Genomic DNA, 18253 nt, shown 5'->3' on the forward strand with positions numbered 1-18253 from the left:
TGTGGGGACAGCTCAGATGGACAGTAATGAAGATCAGGAGGAGGAGGTGGTGGCAGTGGGTGTGCTGGGGAAAGTGTACATTCCATCTGCCCTCAGGAGCATTAGAAGATGAAGGGTGGGAGTGCTGGGAGGAGAAGGGAGAGCTGGGGGCCATCTACTGCTTCTGCCATGTTCCCACCTCACATTCTGCTCACCCTGGAAGCCAGAGTGATCCTATTGTTAGGTAGAGCAGGTAGTGTCACTGCAGCTTGAGTCCCTCCCTCTGTCCCTCCAGGTTCTTAAGGCCCTCTCTGACCTAGTTCCTGTTACCTCAGAGCCTCTGCACTGGCTGTTCCCTCTGCCTGGAATGCCTTTCTCCCATGTGGCTCCCTCCCTCAGCTTCAGGCCACCCTAAAATTCCAGTCTCCCCCAATATTTCTGATTCCCCCCACCTTGATTTCTTTGTTTCCCCCTTAGTATTCTTTTGTACTATCTATCTATCTATCTATCTATCTGGAGTATTTTCTGCCTCACTGGGGGCCACCGCAATCGAAATGTCATGAAAAAAGGATTTTTTTTCATTGGCTACTATATTCTCAGGAATAGGAATAGGAATAGACCTGGTATATCGCTTGCATGTGCGATAAATGTTTATTGAATGAATAACTGAGTAGTGGAAAGTATACTGGTTTGGAGCTAGATCGATCTTGAAGATTCCAGTCCCAGCTCTAGATGTTTAACATTAGTAAAATTGCTTACCCTTTGTGGGTCTCAGTGTCTTCATTTGTAAAATGGGGTCATTAGTGTTTAATCCTAAGGAGGTTTAAATACTGTAATTCATCCACTGAGCAAACATTTACTGTACCTCTTGTCTGGACTAGGTAGAGTGCAGGTGCAGGAGACACAGGAATGGGCTAATAAGTCTAGGAGAATAAGGGTCATATAGCACAGGGAAGCCATGTGGCTCACGTAACTGGCCCCAGGTAACTGGAGCTTCAGTGGCTCTAGGTAACTGGCCCCAAACTTTGCAGGCTGATGGTTCCCTGTTATAGACATCTTTTGAGGTATCATTCCCACTCACAATAATCGTTCTCTTTGCAGGAAAGAACCCTGGCAACCAGGATTATATTTTGTGACTCAGTCCTCTGACTACAGGTGATTAGGTAGAGGTAAGCTCCCAACTCAAGCTAGGTCCCAAAGATTCCCTTGTGGAAATTTAAAGTTGGACTGGGGATTTTGTTTCAGCCTGGGGACTTCTTATCCATTCATCTATTATTCTTCTATTCTCATTCATCTATTAATGAGAGATGCTAAAATACTCTTCTGCCAACTGAATTGGCAATGGAAAGCTGGTTTGGACAGAGAGGCAAGGACAAGAAAGAGAGAGGGGTTGCACCAATGTTCCAGGTCCTGGCTCAGGTTCTTTTTGAGATTTAGGTGCTACATTGCCAAGAGAGTCCATGACACACCAAGAGCCAAATAATAAATTCTCCTTTTGGGCTTAAGTTAGCTAGTTTGTTTCTGTTACTTTTGGCAAAAGAAGGGCACCCACAGCTCCTCTGTTCATTCAGAACTAGAATCTTCTAGTCCTAATTTTAATAATACGTACTACACCCAGTATGTGCCTAGAAAGTTGCAGTTTATCCTCACTGCCCCTGCCAAATCCCATCATGTGACACTACCTGAGCAATAAATATAAATTCCTGTATACTACTGGCCATAGGATGTGATCAGCAATTGCTGCTGCCCAGCAGGATTATTTCTTTCTAAGTCTGTTCTCCTGCTCAGCTCAGCTCAGGGGAGTTAGATTGCCTTTCAGATTTATGTTCATGTTCAAACATAAGCAGGCCTTGGAACTCCTGATAGTCCTGGGGCGCTATCCCAACAGAGCTCAGGGAAAAGTGAACCCCACTCCTGGTCCTGAAATGCCATTTCTCTCATTCCAGATTTAGAACAGTGATTTTTCAGAGGGTCCCACCTGGGTGCACAGATATTCCCAGGCCCTTCATTATTCCTAAGTCACCTCCTGGAAACAGCTGGCCAAGCTTTGCGTAAGAAGCAGTGGGGAAAGTAGATGTTGATATTCGGCCCTCCCATAGGGTGGGGTCTTTGGTTCTGAGAGAACAGGACTGCACAGAGGCTCATCTGGGCAGCTCACACTGTCTGGCCATACCTCTGGAGGAGGGGGGAGGGTCAAGTGGATATCTGAGGGGGGTGGGTAGAGAGAGAAATTCTGGAGGTTTCTGGAGAGAGCTCAAGAATCAACTGCAACTAGATGGGCATGAATGGAGTCCATGTGCTAATATCTAGTCACTTAGGTGACCAGTGGGGCCTGGGTGGCTGCTGCAGGAGGGGGTGACTTCTAGATCAACTCCATCAATGAGGGGCTGAAAAGAAGTTGGCCCCAGTAGGGGGAGTACTTCCAGCCTCCCCATGAAGTCAGGATAGACAAAGTGGAAGGAGGTCTGAGATGCAATATCCAGAAAACCAGGGCCAGTAAGTCAGCTTAGGAAAACTGTAGACAGAATGTAGAAAGCAAAACAAAATTGCACCTCTAGCCCCAGATTCACTAGCAAGACACTGTGTTCATCAGTATGCAGCAAAGAATTCGCCCTGCTGACCTGCTGGCCAAGGTGCCAGGTTCTTCTGGGGTGGGTCTCTTCCTTGGCCTGGACTTCCTCCTCCTCCTCCTTCTCCTCTCCAGCTGGAGAGCAGCCAGGTTTAAGTTAGGCTCAGCTTGGTTTTCAGCTCCTTTTCCTTCTGGTTCAGCCTCTCTGGGAGTCACATTCACATCACCTTCACACCTAGTCTGGGGTGTATTTCTTGGGTGCTTCTCCAGAGCACCGTGTAAGAGCACGAAGCCCTGGAGTCCTCGGGGCAGATGGGACTACCGTCCTGGCTCTGCATGTCTGATCATGTGTAGTAAATTTACTCTTTCTTGGTTTTGATTTCCTCATTCGTGAACTGAGGTCCATCTTGTAAGTAAAAGGTGAATGTCTTGACTCTAAGATGTTTTTCAGTTGAAGCATCCATCACTTGAATATCAACACATCCTAGCCATGGTGGATTTCCTCTGCATTTTTCTTCTTCCCAGGTCATGCTTCTTCCCCCTCAGCTTGGCCAACTCCCCCGATTCCTTATGTTAGAAGAGTTCTCTCTTCTGTTTCCCCTCTGAATCATCTTGGTCCAAGCCACTGGACACCCACAACTTCCTCCTAACCGGCCCCCACCTCCTCTATTGGGTTCTCTTAATCAACCCCATCCAGACACCCAAGTGAATTTTAGATGCAGGCATAGCTCTTGCTCTGGTGGAACTTTCCTAGCAGGAGAGTTTAAATACTAAATGGACAGGGTATTGTGAGGGTCATGAAGGAAAACAATATGATGGGTGTAATTTATATGAGAGGGGTCAAGGACTGACTTTCTTTTCTTTCTTCTTCTTTGGTACCAGGGATTAAAGCCAGGGCGCTTAACCACTGAGTCATATCCCTAGCCCTTTTTTGAGACAGGGTCTCACCAAGATGCTTAGGGTCTTGCTAAGTTGCTGAGGCTGGCCTCACAGTTGCGATCCTCCTGCCTCAGCCTCCTGAGTCACTGGGATTACAGGCGTGCACCACCATGCCTAGCAGGGACTGACTTCCTGAGGAAATGACATTTAAGCTAAGATCTGAAGGAGGTATGGGGGCAAGAGCATTTCAGGCAGAGAAACAGTATGTACAAAGATAAAAAGGCATGAAGACCTTGGCTAGTTCGAGGAACTGAAAGAAGGCCAGTGTAGCAAAACCCTGGAAAGTAAGAGGCCAAGCAGCAGCCAAGCACTGGCCTCTGGCCTCCAGTCCATATCTTTTATGTGCTTTTGAGGACCTGAAAGTTCTGGCTCCGCTGACCCACTTCATATCTCATTTCAAGAGTTTTCTTCTGTAAAGGTAAAGCCAAGATGCTTCTTTGGAATAGAGAAGTCTGAGTCCCGGAAGAGCCCAGCTACCTGGTATGATAATGTAATAGGCCGTCATCTTTGTGGCTGAACTTTTCTCAGAGGTGTATGCATTTTTTCCTGCTCTTGGGATCTGTTCTCCCAGGCAGTGGATGGCGTGCTAGCGGGCACACTGGTATGGAGGAGATGAGCTGGCTGTTGTGATAGGGGGCAGGGGAGGGTGAGGAGGTGGTCACTAAAGTACTTTGCTTCTTGGCCTCTGTCATGTCCCTTCTGTCTGCTGCCCCCACCACCTCCAGGAGAGCTAAGTCTCAGCTCTAGCCTTGAAAACTAACCCAAGAGCAGTGCCAAGAGAAAGTAAAGCAGACTGAGAAGGTGGTAAGCCTTGGCGACAACAGGCAGCAGGGGTCAGGAGGGCCTGTGGGCTTAGGTAAGTTATCTGGGCATCAGAGGCGCATCTGGCCTCTGCAGGAAGAAGCAGGGGCTCTTGGGTTATATTCCTTTACTCTTTAGGATAGAAAGAAGTATCTTTCCTGGTACCTGTGTGTGGCTGAGTCTCCCAGGATGGGGCCCAGAAGCATTGCTAGAGGAAGAAGTACCTCTCAGAAATGGAGGTGCTGGGAAGGGCACTGCAGAAGATTAGTCTAGAGCGATGGGGAGATCAGAAAAAGGAGGGTGGAGCTCTGCTTGTGATCCTAAGAACAAGGTGTGCGTGTCATACAAGATGGGGGTCCCTGTAAATTTGCATGTTTGTTCTTTTACTCTCATCTTTTCCGTCACCTTTATACATACAAAAATCACCAGAAAGCCTCATGACATTGCATCATGGAGAAGAAAACGTAGGAGGTGTTATCTGGTTCTGACTTCACTGACAAAGGAGGGAACCAACGAGCAGAGTCGCCTAAATAGGAACAGGCAGCCCTGGCTGGCCTCAGGCCTCAGGTGGCAGGAAGCCAGTCCCAAGCCCACTGCGATGTTCATGGTGCCAGGCAGTCCTGTGCCTGAAGACACAAGCAGCAGTGGCTTTGGACAGCCCCCCAGTCCTCGGCTCCTCTCTTTCCCTCACCTGCCCTGGCCCCTTAGCTAAGCAGAAGTTGGACAAAGTTGTAAGCAAACACCTTTATTCTGACCGTATCCCCAGTTCCCAGGGCAAGAGAAAGGAGGGGTGGGTCAGTGTTGCAGGGACTGCCCGGACCCCGGCGTGAATCTGGCCTGGGGACAGACATGTGGTACTTGTGGCTCTAACTGGAGCTGGCTCATGCGAAGAATCACTTGCTCATCGTATTGACATCTGAATCAGGCATGGAAGGAAGCCGAATTCCAGCAATAGTGTGGAACCCTGGGACCTGTTCTTGTTCTTGAATCTGGTCTCTGAGCCGCCGGATTTCTAGGCGTTGCATTTCAATGATTCTGTTAGTTTCTTCTTGCTCCTTCAGCCTCCTGATGGGAGAGACGCGGGGCAAGTCCCTGCTGGGGACTGTAAAGAACAGGGAAGGGCAAATGTGGCCTGTTTATTGGACTACTGTGGCCTCTGCCCTCCCTTCATCCCTCTTCAAACATTCACTGGGTACCTGTTGTGGGGATGCCACTCAGTCCCAGGGGTGTGGAGAAAAATAAGCCCTTTCATTGTCTGGCAGAGAGACATACTTCCAAATGATAAGGTGAATATCAGTGACACCAGCCTAGTCTCTCCCCTGGGCCCCCCATGCACCTGTACTGAGATCCTGGCCAGTGAGGCTGCTCTTTGTCCCATTCCCCATGCCTCAGGCAGGATGGCACTCTCCTCTGGACTAGCTGGCTTCTATGCCACCAGCCCTCCTCCTCACGTAAACCCCTGCTCCCCCCTGTGTGGTCATGCACTCACGGTCCCTGAGGGCTTTCCTCACCCCCACTCAAAGTCTTCCTCCTTGTTTCAGGTTCTGCCATTTGTTTTGGGCAATGTTAGTGTTCACAAGAGTCATGACTCATCCCATTCCCATATCAGCACCCGCTTCTGTGGCTTCCCCTCTCTCCTCACCACCCAGGATTCTAAATTTCACCCCAGCATGCTGTTCTCTGGCCACAACCTCTCTTCCTGCTGCTCAAGACTCAGGCTCTTTGATTCCACTTTTTTAATCACCACATGGGCTCCTGTGATACGAGCACTCCCTTCCGTGGCTAGTTAGACCCATTGAGTTTCTTCTTCTCTTTCTTCGACAGCAGTCTCAGTATTCTAGTTGCCATGTCCTTCTGTTTCAGTGCCCCTGCCTGGAGTGGTACCCCCTTTCTCCACAGAAAAGTCTTAACTGGCTTTCTCCAGAAATCTTCACCATGGCTGATTTTAGGACTGTCAGCAAAAGAGTCTCTGCAAAAGAGTTCAATGTAGATAAACTTCCAATTTTTGTGTTGCTCTGTTTCACTTGGCCACTGGCCTGGAAGAAATCAGCACTCCAGGTGCTGGACATCCCCACTAGTTTTTCACAAACATGTATCTAGTATAATAGTTTGTAGAAATGTGTAAACAAGGCCTTTGGCCTTGAGCTGAGCTTCACAGAGATGGTCTACATTTCTAATATAAAAGAAGTTACCAATTGGGCTCCATGGTAACAGCTGGCAGGGGGAGGAAAGGGGAGAAGAAGCTGTCTCCTTCTCAGGTGTTGTCCTTGAAGGGTTAACCTGCCCAGAACAGTGGAAGAAAAAGCTGCTTTTATGTGAACTTCTGCAGACTGTGAACTTCTGAGCCCCTCCCCTTATATGCTGGGTATAAAACTCTGAAATTACCTGAACTTGGGGTTCAGGGGATTGATTGATTACAGCAAAAGCTGTTCCTCTGAACCTGGCTGCAGCCAAATAAAACTGTTTCCTGTTACCTTCGGTGCCTTGCTTCATCTGTCCCCACAACATGCCCAGTCCAAATCTGAGGTAACCACCTTTCAGCGTCTCCATGTCTACATCTGGCCTGCTGTGTGTTACTGGAACAAGTAGCATGTAAGACTGAAATGCTTGGTCTCCAAACACTGAGGGGCTTCATAGTCAGCAAACTCTCCAGTCCCCACAGCTGCATGTTTGACCTTTGAGTCTCACTTCTCCCTCACTCTTAATAAATGACACTGCTACCTGTCTCCAGTTCCCTGAAACTGTCTGCAACTCCTTGACCCTAGTCAAATATCTCTCAGTGGAAAAGGGGTCTCTCCTTTCCACTACCCACCCTTCCCTGTACATCTGGAGGAAAACTAGAAAAAAACAGATATTGGAGGCAAAGGAAGAGAGAATTTCAAAGAGGAAGTGGTTTGCAGCGGCCAGTGGCCACACTTGCCTTGGGCCTCTAATTGGTCTAATGGGGAAAACATTCAAACAGCACCTGGCTTATCCCATCCCTCTTCCAGGGGAAGTTTGGGCCATTCTCTCTCTGCCTTTGTTCCTTGAACACTCTTCTGCAATCTCTTTGTCCTCCTCACCCTCCATATTTTTTTACCATGCATTATATTATACATAATGGTGGGATTTGTTGTTTTGTATTTGTTTATGATATAACAATATAATTGGCCAATATCTTTTCCTAGTACTTCCCCTTTCCCTCCCCTCTTTCCTCCCTCTGGTCCCTTTCCTTTACTATACTGATCTCCCTTGGATTTTCATGAACCCCTCACCCATCAACCTTTCTTTTTCCTTCTTCCTCTCTACCTTCCACATGTGAGAGAAAACATACAACCATTGACCTTCTGAGTTGGATTATTTTGCTTAACATGTTTTCAAGTTCCATCCATTTTCCTGCAGATGACATAATTTCATTCTTCTTTATGGCTGAATAAAACTCCACTGTGTATATATGCCGTATTTGCTTTTGCTTTTTCTATTTTTTTTTTTTTTTGGTATCAGGGATTGAACTCAGGGGCCCTTGACCACTAAACCACATCCCTAGCCCTATTTTGTATTTTAGAGACAAGGTCTCACTGAGGTGCTTAGCACCTTACTTGAGGCTGGCTTTGAACTCGTGATCTGCCTTCCTCAGCCTCCCCAGCCACTGGGATTTCAGGCATGTGCCATTGAACCTAGCCTTTCATCCATTTACGAATACCAATCTCTAGATTCTTAATCTTTTAGTATTCCTTTTTTTCCCCCCCTAGATTTTGGCTTTACCAAAATCTTTACCTCTGCTACTGGTTGCTCCTGGAACCATCCCCTCAGTCAAGTGGTGCCCTAGGCCTGGGGCCCTGGGAGAGCAGAGCTCCTGGGGAAGGTACAACCCGCACAGGCCTGTAAGTCCATCCACAGGCTCAGGTCTGCATTGGTCAGCTGTGCCTTGTTTCTGCTTAGCTCTCACCTGTTTCTTCAGCTACTAACACAGTCTGTGCCCTCTACCATCAGCCAATACACAGCTATTTACCTCGTCATCATCTGGTTTCCTAGGGGGATCTGACCTGTTTATGAAGTCACAGTCCTAGAGGTACTCAGTGGAATGAGTTTGGAAATGTCCCAGCACTTGGAATTCTCTCTGCCCTGCCAGGAGCAGCACTGATTACACCAGCATCTCTTTGCCCATATGTGCTTCTGCAGGTGGCACAAGTAGCATTAGGGCTCTTCTGGCTGCCCCCAACTGTGAGTGGATGGACCTCAGAGACTGGGCAGTGGTATGCCCTGTACTGGCAGGCTCCTCCCACACACGAGGGGAGGGGGAGCAGATACAACTGCAGGGCAGCTCAGGGCTGCGTGAAGCTGCAGGCTGGAGGCTCACCTCCAGGAGTTGTCATTTTGGAACATGACCCACAAATGTTCCCGGAAGTGTAGCTCACTTCCTGGGGGACCAGCTCATGTGGAAGATGGCCCAGTGAACCCAATGTGGTGCTTCTGCTTTGTTTCCTGGTCTATCTCCCCTCTGATCTGTGTCTCAAGGGCACAGGTTTGTTTTTCCTGTTCTTTCTTTCACTCCCACCATTCTCTTCCCTTTGACATTGACCAACCTGCTCACATACCGTGTTTCAGTCTTACAGGGGGCCCTTTGATGGTTCTTCCAGGAGCTGTGCCAGCGTAAGCCTCCTGGCCCCCATGGCTGTGTGAGGCCAGTTCTCTCCATGTGACCCACTCTCCTGTCTCTCCTCAGATCCCAGTCTCCTCGTCCCTTGCCCAGAACCTGTCATCTTCCAGACCTGGTCAGTCTTCTTCTCTGCATCCTTCCCACATGCTTCCTTGGATAGATTCAAGTCTGATTTTAATTAATTCATTTAAACATTTTTTTAATAGTATTGGGTATCAAACCTAGGACCTTGTATACATGCTAGTCAAACACTGTACTACTGAACTACATTCCTAGCCTGGATTCGGATTATTTTAAATAATGGAAAATAAGAATGTGATTGCTAATACATCGGGGTTCAGTTTTACCTTTTTTTTTCACTTTGTATCATGTTTTCTTTCTTCCTTGTTAAAATGCTGTTTTCAAATTTAATATTTTTTCCCTTTATTGGTTTGTAAGCTTTTCCCTACTTCCTTCTCTTTCTTCTTCCAGTTTTTATCCTAGTTACTCTAAAAAGTTTAACATGCATTTTTAACATGAGTCCAAAGTAGATCAATATCATTAACCTCTTGTAAAATAACAAAGACTTAGAATGATTTAGCTCTGAGCCCTACTGGTTTTTATGCCAATACCCAGTATTTTAGATGATGATGATGATGATTATCATTATTACTGTTGGCACCAGGGATTAAATCCAGGGGTGCTTAACCACTGAGCCACATCTCCAGGCTTTTTAAAAAATATTTTTTAGTTATACATGGATATATAATATCTTTATTTTGTTTATTCATTTTTATGTGGTGCTGAGGATCAAACCCAGTGCCTCACATGTGGCTAGGCAAGCGCTCTCTGCTACTGAGCCACAACCCCAGCCCCATCATCCCCAGCCTTTTTTTGTATTTAATTTAGATACAGGGTCTCACTGAGTTGCTTAGGGTCTCACTAAATTGCTGAGACTGGCTTTGAACTCGCAATCCTCCTGCCTCAGGCTCCCAAGTCGCTGGGATTACAGGTGTGCACCACTGTGTCCGTTAGTTCTATATTAATATCTTAAGCCACAATTTAGACATTGCTTTTAGTACTTTGTAAAGTTAAATTTTTTTAAATTCTATATATTTGCCTTCTTTATTCATTGTTTCTTCTTACATTCAGACTTTCTTCAGGAATAGTTTTTCTTCCTAATACATATTCTTTAGAAATTCCTTTAAAGAGGTTTTGTTGGTGACAAATTCTGTTTTTGTCAGAAAAAAATCTTTTCTTTTGGCCTCTTTTTCTATTTTGTGGTGCTAGGGATTGAATCCAGGGTCTCACACATGTTGGGTAATCATGTACCAATGAGCTACATCCCAGCCCTTCTTTTGGCACCATTTTTAAGGAGATAATTTCATTGGACAATTGTTACCCTTCTACACCTTGAAGATACTGTGTCACTATTTCTGGGTTTTACTGTTGCTATTAGGATGTCAAGTGCCAATTGAGTTGTCCTTTTGTGTGCAGTCTATCTCTTCTCTCTGGCTGCTTTTAACATCTTGTTTCTAGTGTTCTGCAGTTTAGATGTAGTTTTCTTTTTAATTATCCTGATTGGGCTCCACTGGGATTCCTGGATCTTCTGACTGGCATCTTTCATCCATTCTGAAAGACTCTCAGCTCTTCCTTATGGTAATGTTGCCTTTCTTTCTTTCTTTTTTTTTCTTTCTTTTACTTCAATTAGACATAAATTAAATCATTCTGTTCTTTTTTTTTTTTTTTGTCTTTTACTATATCTTTGTCTCTCTGGGCTATAATTCCGGCAACTTTTTTTCTTTCTTTTAATTTACAAATTCTCCCTTTAGAAATGTCTAATCTATTGTTCAATCTGTTCACTGACTTTCTAGTTACAATTATTATAGCTTTCATTTCTGGAAGTATTATTTGTGTTTTTAAAAATATGCCTATACACATTTAGGAGACTCTTGCTTTTTTACCTTTTCAAATTCCTCTTTTATTTCTTTATACATATTAAACATTACCATTTTATAATTCTACCATTCACGGTTTTAGTTGGTTTTATTGTGTAATTTGACATTTTTGTGGCTTTTCATGTATTTAGTGATTTGGGGTTGTGAGCTCCTGTTCCTTGGAATGTTATCTATGGGAATTCATAGTTTGGATTTAAAATGTACTCTTCCAGAAAGAATTTGTATTGGCTTCTGCTTGGGATTTGGGACCTGCCATCATGGAATCTTTTAAATGAAAATTTCAGCTACAGTTGCTTTGAACCAGAAATTGAGTGTTAAGTTCTGGACTTAAACCTGAGCATGGGCTTTTGGTTAGAGATTCTCAGGGAAAGACTTTTTTTTTTTTTTTCCCCCCCTCAGATTTTTTTTCTTTTATTCATCCAGAGCCAAGGCTGACAGATACTTATTTTACCCATCTCCCTATGCAAGGCAGCTTTCCCCCTCTAGTTTAGTTTCCTAATTCATTCTATAACATTTCCACTCTTCCTTTCTTTCTCTCTCTTCTCTTCTCTCTTTTCTCTCTCTCCCTTTATACTGGGGATTTACCCAGAGGCCTTCTAACACTGAACCACACTCCTGTCCTTTTAATTTTATTTGGAGACAGGGTCTCACCAAGTTGGCCAGGCTAACCTCTAATTTAGGACCTTCCCACCTCAGCCTCCCAAGCTGCTGGGATTATAGGTGTGGAGCTACCACTTCTTGCTCTCTTTCATTTTTAAAAAGATGTGTCTTCAGGGTGCTGGGAGTGTAGCTCAGTGGTAGAGTGCTTGCCTAGCATGTATGAGGTCCTGGTTTCTATTCCTGATACTGGGGGGAAAACAAAAAGATATACTTGAAGTAGAAAATTGGAAGGCAAACATGCTTTTCCTAATGACATATTTTCTTAATTTGGTAATTATTATTTTCACAATATATGGCCATAATTTGGAGTGGATTAGCCCTTCATTGGTTATTACAACAGTATCTCCCATAATATGCTTCTCCATTCCTCAAACTTCAGAGCAAGTGTTTCAATTACTTTAGTTGATTCTTTTGGTTTCTACCTTTTACACTCTGCTTTGATAAATATGCTTATATTGCTTCTTTGATTTATTATTTTCAGGTATTATCTATTTGTCTTCCCACTAGGAGACAAGAGAGTTTCTCTTTTCTTCAGCACCCTCCCCTATTCCAGGCATGCTTGCTATTCTCCCATACCCCCAATTTTGAGTGAATTAATAGTCAGAATTTATGTTACCATGATTTATGTAACTGCTGGTTGCAGCTGAGCCATGTAGTATACAATGATTCATTTTCCTTTTCAATATAATAATTTGCTTTCCCTGGAGTTAATTATTTTGTTTTTTTCATTTGCTTGATTTTATAGGTACATGCTGCTAATTCAGTCTCAACTCTCTAGCTGTTGTGTAAATGTCCTCTCACTAGGTATTTAGACATTCCAACTTCATCAGGTGCCTTCTTACCTGCCCAGTCTTGACTGAGTGCTTGCCAGTTCTGTGGTAGAGCTACTACATGGGGCTTTTGTCCACCATCATTTTGGGGGTTTCTTTTTGCCTCTTTCAAATTCAAATGTCCTGATTCTTGAATCCTATGTCTTTCTTGTTTTACTTCCTCACTTTTTTTCGCCTGGTACAGAGCACCCATTAGTAGCTTCCTGAGACCCATGAACATCTGAAAATGTCTTAATTCCACCCTCTCCCTTGATTGATTGCTTGGCTGGTATGAAGGGTAATATGGATTGTCAACTTGATTGGATTAAGATACTTTTGAGTATGTTGATGAGAGCGTTTCCAGAAATTATTGAAATGTGGGACAGCAAACTAAGGAGGGCAGACCAACCCCAAATATGGACTGTACAGCCCAATGGGACAGGAGGGCAGAGAAAAAGGGAAATCAACTTGGACACAGGCACCATTTTCTCTCTCTCGGAGGGTGCTTGGACTGACCAGTAACTCGCCAGGGCATTCCCAGGCCTCAGGTCCTAGACTGGGGCTGCATCATTGGTCCCTCTTCTGAGGCTCTAGCTTCTTGGACTGAACAGCTACTGGCTTATCCAGTTCTTTAGTGTGTAGACAGCCATTATAGAACTCCACGGTTTCTGACCCTGTAAGCCAATCTAATAAATCCCCTTTTATAAGTCAGTCAGTCTGTCTGTCTGTCTATCTATCTATCTATCTATCTAATCTTCTATCTATCTATCTAATCTATCTAATCTCCTGTGTTTCTGTTCCTTTGCAGACCCTGACTAATACAAATGAGTATAGAATTCTGCACTGGAAATCATTTTCCTTTGGAAGATTAAAAGCCCTGGTCCATGTCTTCTGGCTTCCAGCTAGCTTCTAACTTCTAGCTATTGCTGAGAAGTCCAATGCAATTGAGATTTGTTATTATTGTTTGATAGTTTTAGATCCTCTAATACCAAAGGCTAAATGAAGAAGCCATTTTTTTCTATTGTGATACATGGATGATTAAAAAATTTTAAAAATTATATGCTGTATAATTTTCATATATGCTCAAGTTTGGATCAGGAATGTCCCTCAGGGCCCCTGTGTTAAAGTCTTGGTCTTTGACCTGTGGTGCTATTGGGAGGTGGTGGAAACACTGGGAGATGGGCCCTTGTGGGAGAAAGGTAGGTTATTGGGGGCATGTTCGTAAAGGAGAAAATGGGACCTTGGCACCTTCCTTTCCCTCTGCTTCCTAGCTGCCATGGGGGTAAACAGGCCTCTGCTACCATGTACGTCCACTCATGGCATACTGCGTCACCACAGGTTCAAAGCAACAGGGCCAAATGACCATAGGCTGAAACCTGTGGAACTATGAATCAAAAGAAACCTTTTCTCCTTTAAGTTGATTATCTCAGGTGTTTTGTCATAGTGGTAGGAAGCTGACCAACATAACAAAAAATTTACCATCTTAAATATACAGTTCTGTAGCTTTCAGTACATTCACACTGTTGTACAATTACCACCCAAATCTCCATCCATCTTCATATAAGCCAACTAAAACTTTGTACACATTAAACACTAACTCCCCATTATTCTTTATTCCCCAGTCCCTAGAAACCATCATTCTACTTTTCTTTCTTTTTTTTTTTTTTGGTACTGGGGATTGAACTCAGGGGCACTCGACCACTGAGCCATATCCCCAGCCAGCCCTATTTTGTATTTTATGTAGAGAACAGGGTTCTCACTGAGTTGCTTAGGGCCTCACTAAGTTGCTGAGGCTGGCTCTGAACTCATGATCCTCCTGCCTCTGCCTCCTGAGCTGCTGGGATTACAGATGTACACTACTGTGCTCGGCTTCATTCTACTTTTATGTCTATAAATTTGACTATTCCAGGAACATAATTTAAATGGAATTATGTATGCACTGTTTGTCCTTCTGTGACTTGATTATTTTACTTAGTGGAATGTCCTCAAGGTTTATCCAGGTTGTAACATGTGTCAAAATAAATGTGCTTGCCAGGCACAGTGGTGCACGCCTGTAATCCCTGCAGTTCATGAGGTTGAGACAGGAGGATTGCGAGTTCAGAGCCAGTCTCAGCAATAGCGAGATGCTAGGCAACTCAGTGAGACCCTGTCTCTAAATAAAACATAAAATAGAGCTGGGGATGTGGCTCAGGGGTTGAGTGCCCTTGAGTTCAATCCCCAGTACTAAATCATCTTCATCATCATCACCATCACCATCATCATCATCATCATCATCATCCCTGGTACCAAAAATAAATAAATAATAAATAAATAAATAAAATGTGCTCAAGATGACATCAGTTCCATTTGTCTTAAGTCCTGGTGTTGTGTGTATGACAAGCAGCAGCCAGTTGTGATGACAGATGATAGAGCCAAATAACTATCAAATTTGTTGATATTTTCCCATTTATAAACCATCCTTAAAGAAAATCATATATGGGTCACACCATTCTCACATAGTCCAGGAGACCGACCATGCCACCTAGATTCATGTTTTCACCAATAAAGAACTGGAAGTTTTTAAAATTAGCAAGGATGTGCCTGATTTGTTCTGTAGCTCCTGTCTGAAAAGTTTTACTCTCTGGTGATCTCTGTTCTATAAGTTTGCCTTTGATTGATTTCATCTAATCTTTGATGTATTTCTTGTATGTTTCTTTTGTGAAGCTGGTTTCCTGCAAATGATGGTTCATGACAATATCAACACCAGTGATTACCGTGCTTTCCATACCTTTGCCCTTGGGTCTTTCAGCTGAGGCATTTCCACCAATCAGCGAGTCATCAATGTTACCCTCTGTCCTACTGACCATCTTGCCCTCCAGCTCCAGGAACAGCCTGTCCAAGATCTCCTGGATCTTGTAAATGTCGGAGAACATCTCATAATGGCTGATGAGGTCCAGGTAGATAATCATGATGGAGACTGGAGGGCGGCACTAGCTTAGCAGGAGCCTGGAGATCAGAGCTGAGGGCCGGGGATGGTGGGGGTGGAGGGGCAGGGTGGGGGTGGTGGGGGTGAGCAGGGGGAAGAGCTGGCGGAAAAAGTGGATTTTTCTGTTTCTGCAAAAAAAGTCATTGAAATTTTGATAGGGATGGCCTTGAGTCTGTAGATCACTTTGGGTAGTATTGACATCTTTAACAACATTAAGTCTTCCAGTCCATGAACATGGAAAATCTTTTCATTTATTGGTGCCTTCTTTAATTTCTTTCAGCAATGTTTTGTAGTTTTAAGTCTTTTGACTCCTTAGGTTTATTCCTTAGGGTTTTTTGTTTTGTTTTGATACTAGGAATTTAATCCAGAGGTGCTTAACCACTGAGCCATATCCCCAATCCTTTTTATTTTTTGAGACAGGATCTCACTAAATTGCTTAAGACCTTGCTAAGTTGCTGAGGCTCCTCTTGAACTTGCTAGCCTCTTTCCTCAGCCTCCCAAGTTGCTAGAATTAAAGGCATGTGCCACCATACCCAGCAATGGAATTGATTCCTTAATTTTCAGCTTGTTCACTATTAGTATATAAAGAATACAATTGCTTTTGTACATTGATTTTGTATCCTATAATTAGGATTTAAAAAAATTTTTTTTTGTTTGTAGATGGATTCAATACCTTTATTTTATTTATTTACTTTTATGTGGTGCTGAGGCTCAAACCCAGTGCCTCATACATGCTAGGCAAGCGCTCTATCACTGAGCCACAACCACATCCCTGTAATTGGGATTTTTGATTCTCTATATGCAATCTCTCACTATCCCGCCCTTGGAAGTTTGGAGGAGTTTTTTCTTTGTACTTTTGCGATTTGAGATTTCATGATCATAGACTTGATGTGGGTACTTGTAGCCATTATATTGGATACTAGGTAGATCTAAGAGTTCTTAGATTTTTTTTTTCTCCTGTTTTCAGCCCTATCTTCATCTGTACTTCCAGAGATATCTGCTACTGATAATTCCTGAGACATCTGAGGGTTTTGTGGTTTATATTAGGTTCTCCTGTCCTCCCCTCCCCCACGTTTACCATTTCTGGTTTAGGATTTAGGCTTCTTGGGTCTATTTAATCAGTTCCCAGCTCTCAAAATTTTGTCTCTTACTCCTTTTGTGTTCTCCTTTTTTCTTATGGTTTATTTGTGCCATTTTAGTTTATTTTAAAGTAGCCATCTTTAGTAACTGAAAAGCAGGTGTGTCTTTTAGATCTGTTAGTTGATTGTCATGTGTATGAAAATTTAATATAAATGCTTAAATTTAATATAAACTTTTATATTATATTATTTAATATAATATTATTATATTAAATAAGAGAAATTTAACAATTTCTCTTACTCAGATAAAGAATTCTTAAATACCAACTGAACTGGCCAATTTCCTTCCTTTTTTTTTCTTTTTTGTAGTTGTAGATGGACATAATGACTTTATTTTATTAATTTATTTTTTTCTGTGGTGCTGAGGGTCGAACCCAGTGCCTCATGCATGCTAGGCAAGTGCTCTACCACTAAACTATAGCCCCAGCCCCCCAATTTCTTATATAACTTGAGAATGTATATTTTGAGCTGACTTGTCTTGGTGGGCCATGTTCAAAATCAGAGGTCAGACGTAGGCATTCCATGATCATGGTGCACAATTGATACAAATGAATGCTGCTTGAGTAAAACCTTTCAGCTACTTCCCCCCAGTGATAATATTGTGAATACCTACCATACATGAGACAACTGACATTTTCCCTAATCCATAGCCATGGGATGTTTCAGCTTATCCAGGTCTCTAAATTTTATTCCTGAACACAAACCACCACAAATGAAATAATTGAACTATGCTGGATTACTTTTCATAGATAAACCTTATACCTTTGGATGTATCCATTGTCTTTATGTAGATACCTAAAGAATGTTTCTTTATTGCCTGAAGTGTCTATAGTTTTTCCATCCACTGTTATGCAGCATTCCGTTCAAAAAGATCCATGTGGTAAATTTCTCATAGAATTTGGTGTCAGGCAAAGGCTTGTTTCTCCAGGAAAAAAACTTCCTTTTGCCATACAAGGAGAACTATTTAAATAATAATATTTTCTTATTTCCCCTTTTATCTTGGCTATTAGTAATTCAGAGGCACCTGGAGTTATAACTAACTCATTGATTATTTCTTTTGTAATCATTCCTCTCCCCCTTTAATAGTTTCTCATCTTTTGGTCTTCATTTTAATTGTACAGATCCACAATCCCTTGATCACAATTCTAAAATGCAGAAAGATTTAAAAAAGGAATGCTTTTTTAAATTCATGAAGCTTAGGGTGAATATTCATATATCACTACAGAATACTAAAACATTTAATTTTTAGGGCACTACCCTGCACCCCTTTAGCGACATTACATAATATATAGTATGCTCTCTCTAAAGCCTGAAAGATTCTCAATTCCAAATTGTAGCTAACTTGGGATTTCAGACAAGAGATGTGGAAATGTGAATGTTTGAATGTAGGATGATCCTCACATATATTTTGGAGTGCAAGCATGTGGCATTGAGAAGTTCTCAGAGGGCCATAGTGGATGTGACCTAATACAAGAGGAAGCTAAAGAGAGACCTGCTTGTGGTTGCCATTGGTCCCTTCATCCCAATGCCCATCTCCCTAGCCACTGATGACATTACCTGTCTCTTGATCTTCTTGTGTTCGGATTTTTTTGGACAGTTTCAGAGCAGCTTCAAGGTCATAAACTTGAGAGCGGGTGAACTTCAGTTCCCTACGGAGTTCATTAATTTCCTTGATTAAGGAAACATTTTCCTTTAGAAAAGAAGGAACAAGAGTGAATATGTATGAATGAGTGACTGTTGGACACAAGGCATGGGATTGAAGGGGTGGGAATGGACAGTGTTGGTCTGGACCCAGGTTAACTCTCTGGATCTCCCT

At 43.2% G+C, this 18253-nt stretch overlaps 1 protein-coding gene, 1 long non-coding RNA gene and 1 pseudogene across 9 annotated transcripts in view; 1 reads left to right on the top strand and 2 right to left on the bottom strand.

Moving 5' to 3' along the window:
- Positions 1-18253, top strand: part of LOC124109722 (uncharacterized) — a 47058-nt gene that overhangs the window by 2687 nt on the left and 26118 nt on the right. The window contains exon 2 of the long non-coding RNA XR_006857078.2: positions 1081-1148. This is a non-coding gene — a long non-coding RNA (uncharacterized LOC124109722). The remainder of the gene's footprint in view (positions 1-1080; positions 1149-18253) is intronic.
- Positions 5018-18253, bottom strand: part of Cfap57 (cilia and flagella associated protein 57) — a 70022-nt gene continuing 56786 nt past the window's right edge. For 6 of the 8 annotated variants that reach the window (XM_058570827.1, XM_046468389.1, XM_046468388.2 and 3 more), the window contains 2 exons: positions 17995-18127; positions 5018-5390 (listed from right to left, as the gene is read on the bottom strand). In XM_058570827.1, coding sequence (XP_058426810.1) covers positions 5182-5390; positions 17995-18127 — 342 coding nt within the window. In that variant the 3' untranslated portion in view covers positions 5018-5181. Of the gene's footprint in view, positions 6258-16735; positions 17583-17994; positions 18128-18253 lie in introns of those variants that run through there. The other 2 variants (XM_058570825.1, XM_058570826.1) reach the window with 2 other exon arrangements.
- On the bottom strand, positions 6254-16551 carry LOC131423199 (translationally-controlled tumor protein-like; annotated as a pseudogene).

The sequence above is a fragment of the Marmota monax genome, unplaced genomic scaffold (genome assembly GCF_021218885.2).
Source record: "Marmota monax isolate L192 unplaced genomic scaffold, Marmota_monax_Labrador192_F-V1.1 WCK01_AAM20220418_F8-fsc00008, whole genome shotgun sequence".
NCBI classification, from domain to species: Eukaryota; Metazoa; Chordata; class Mammalia; order Rodentia; family Sciuridae; genus Marmota; species Marmota monax.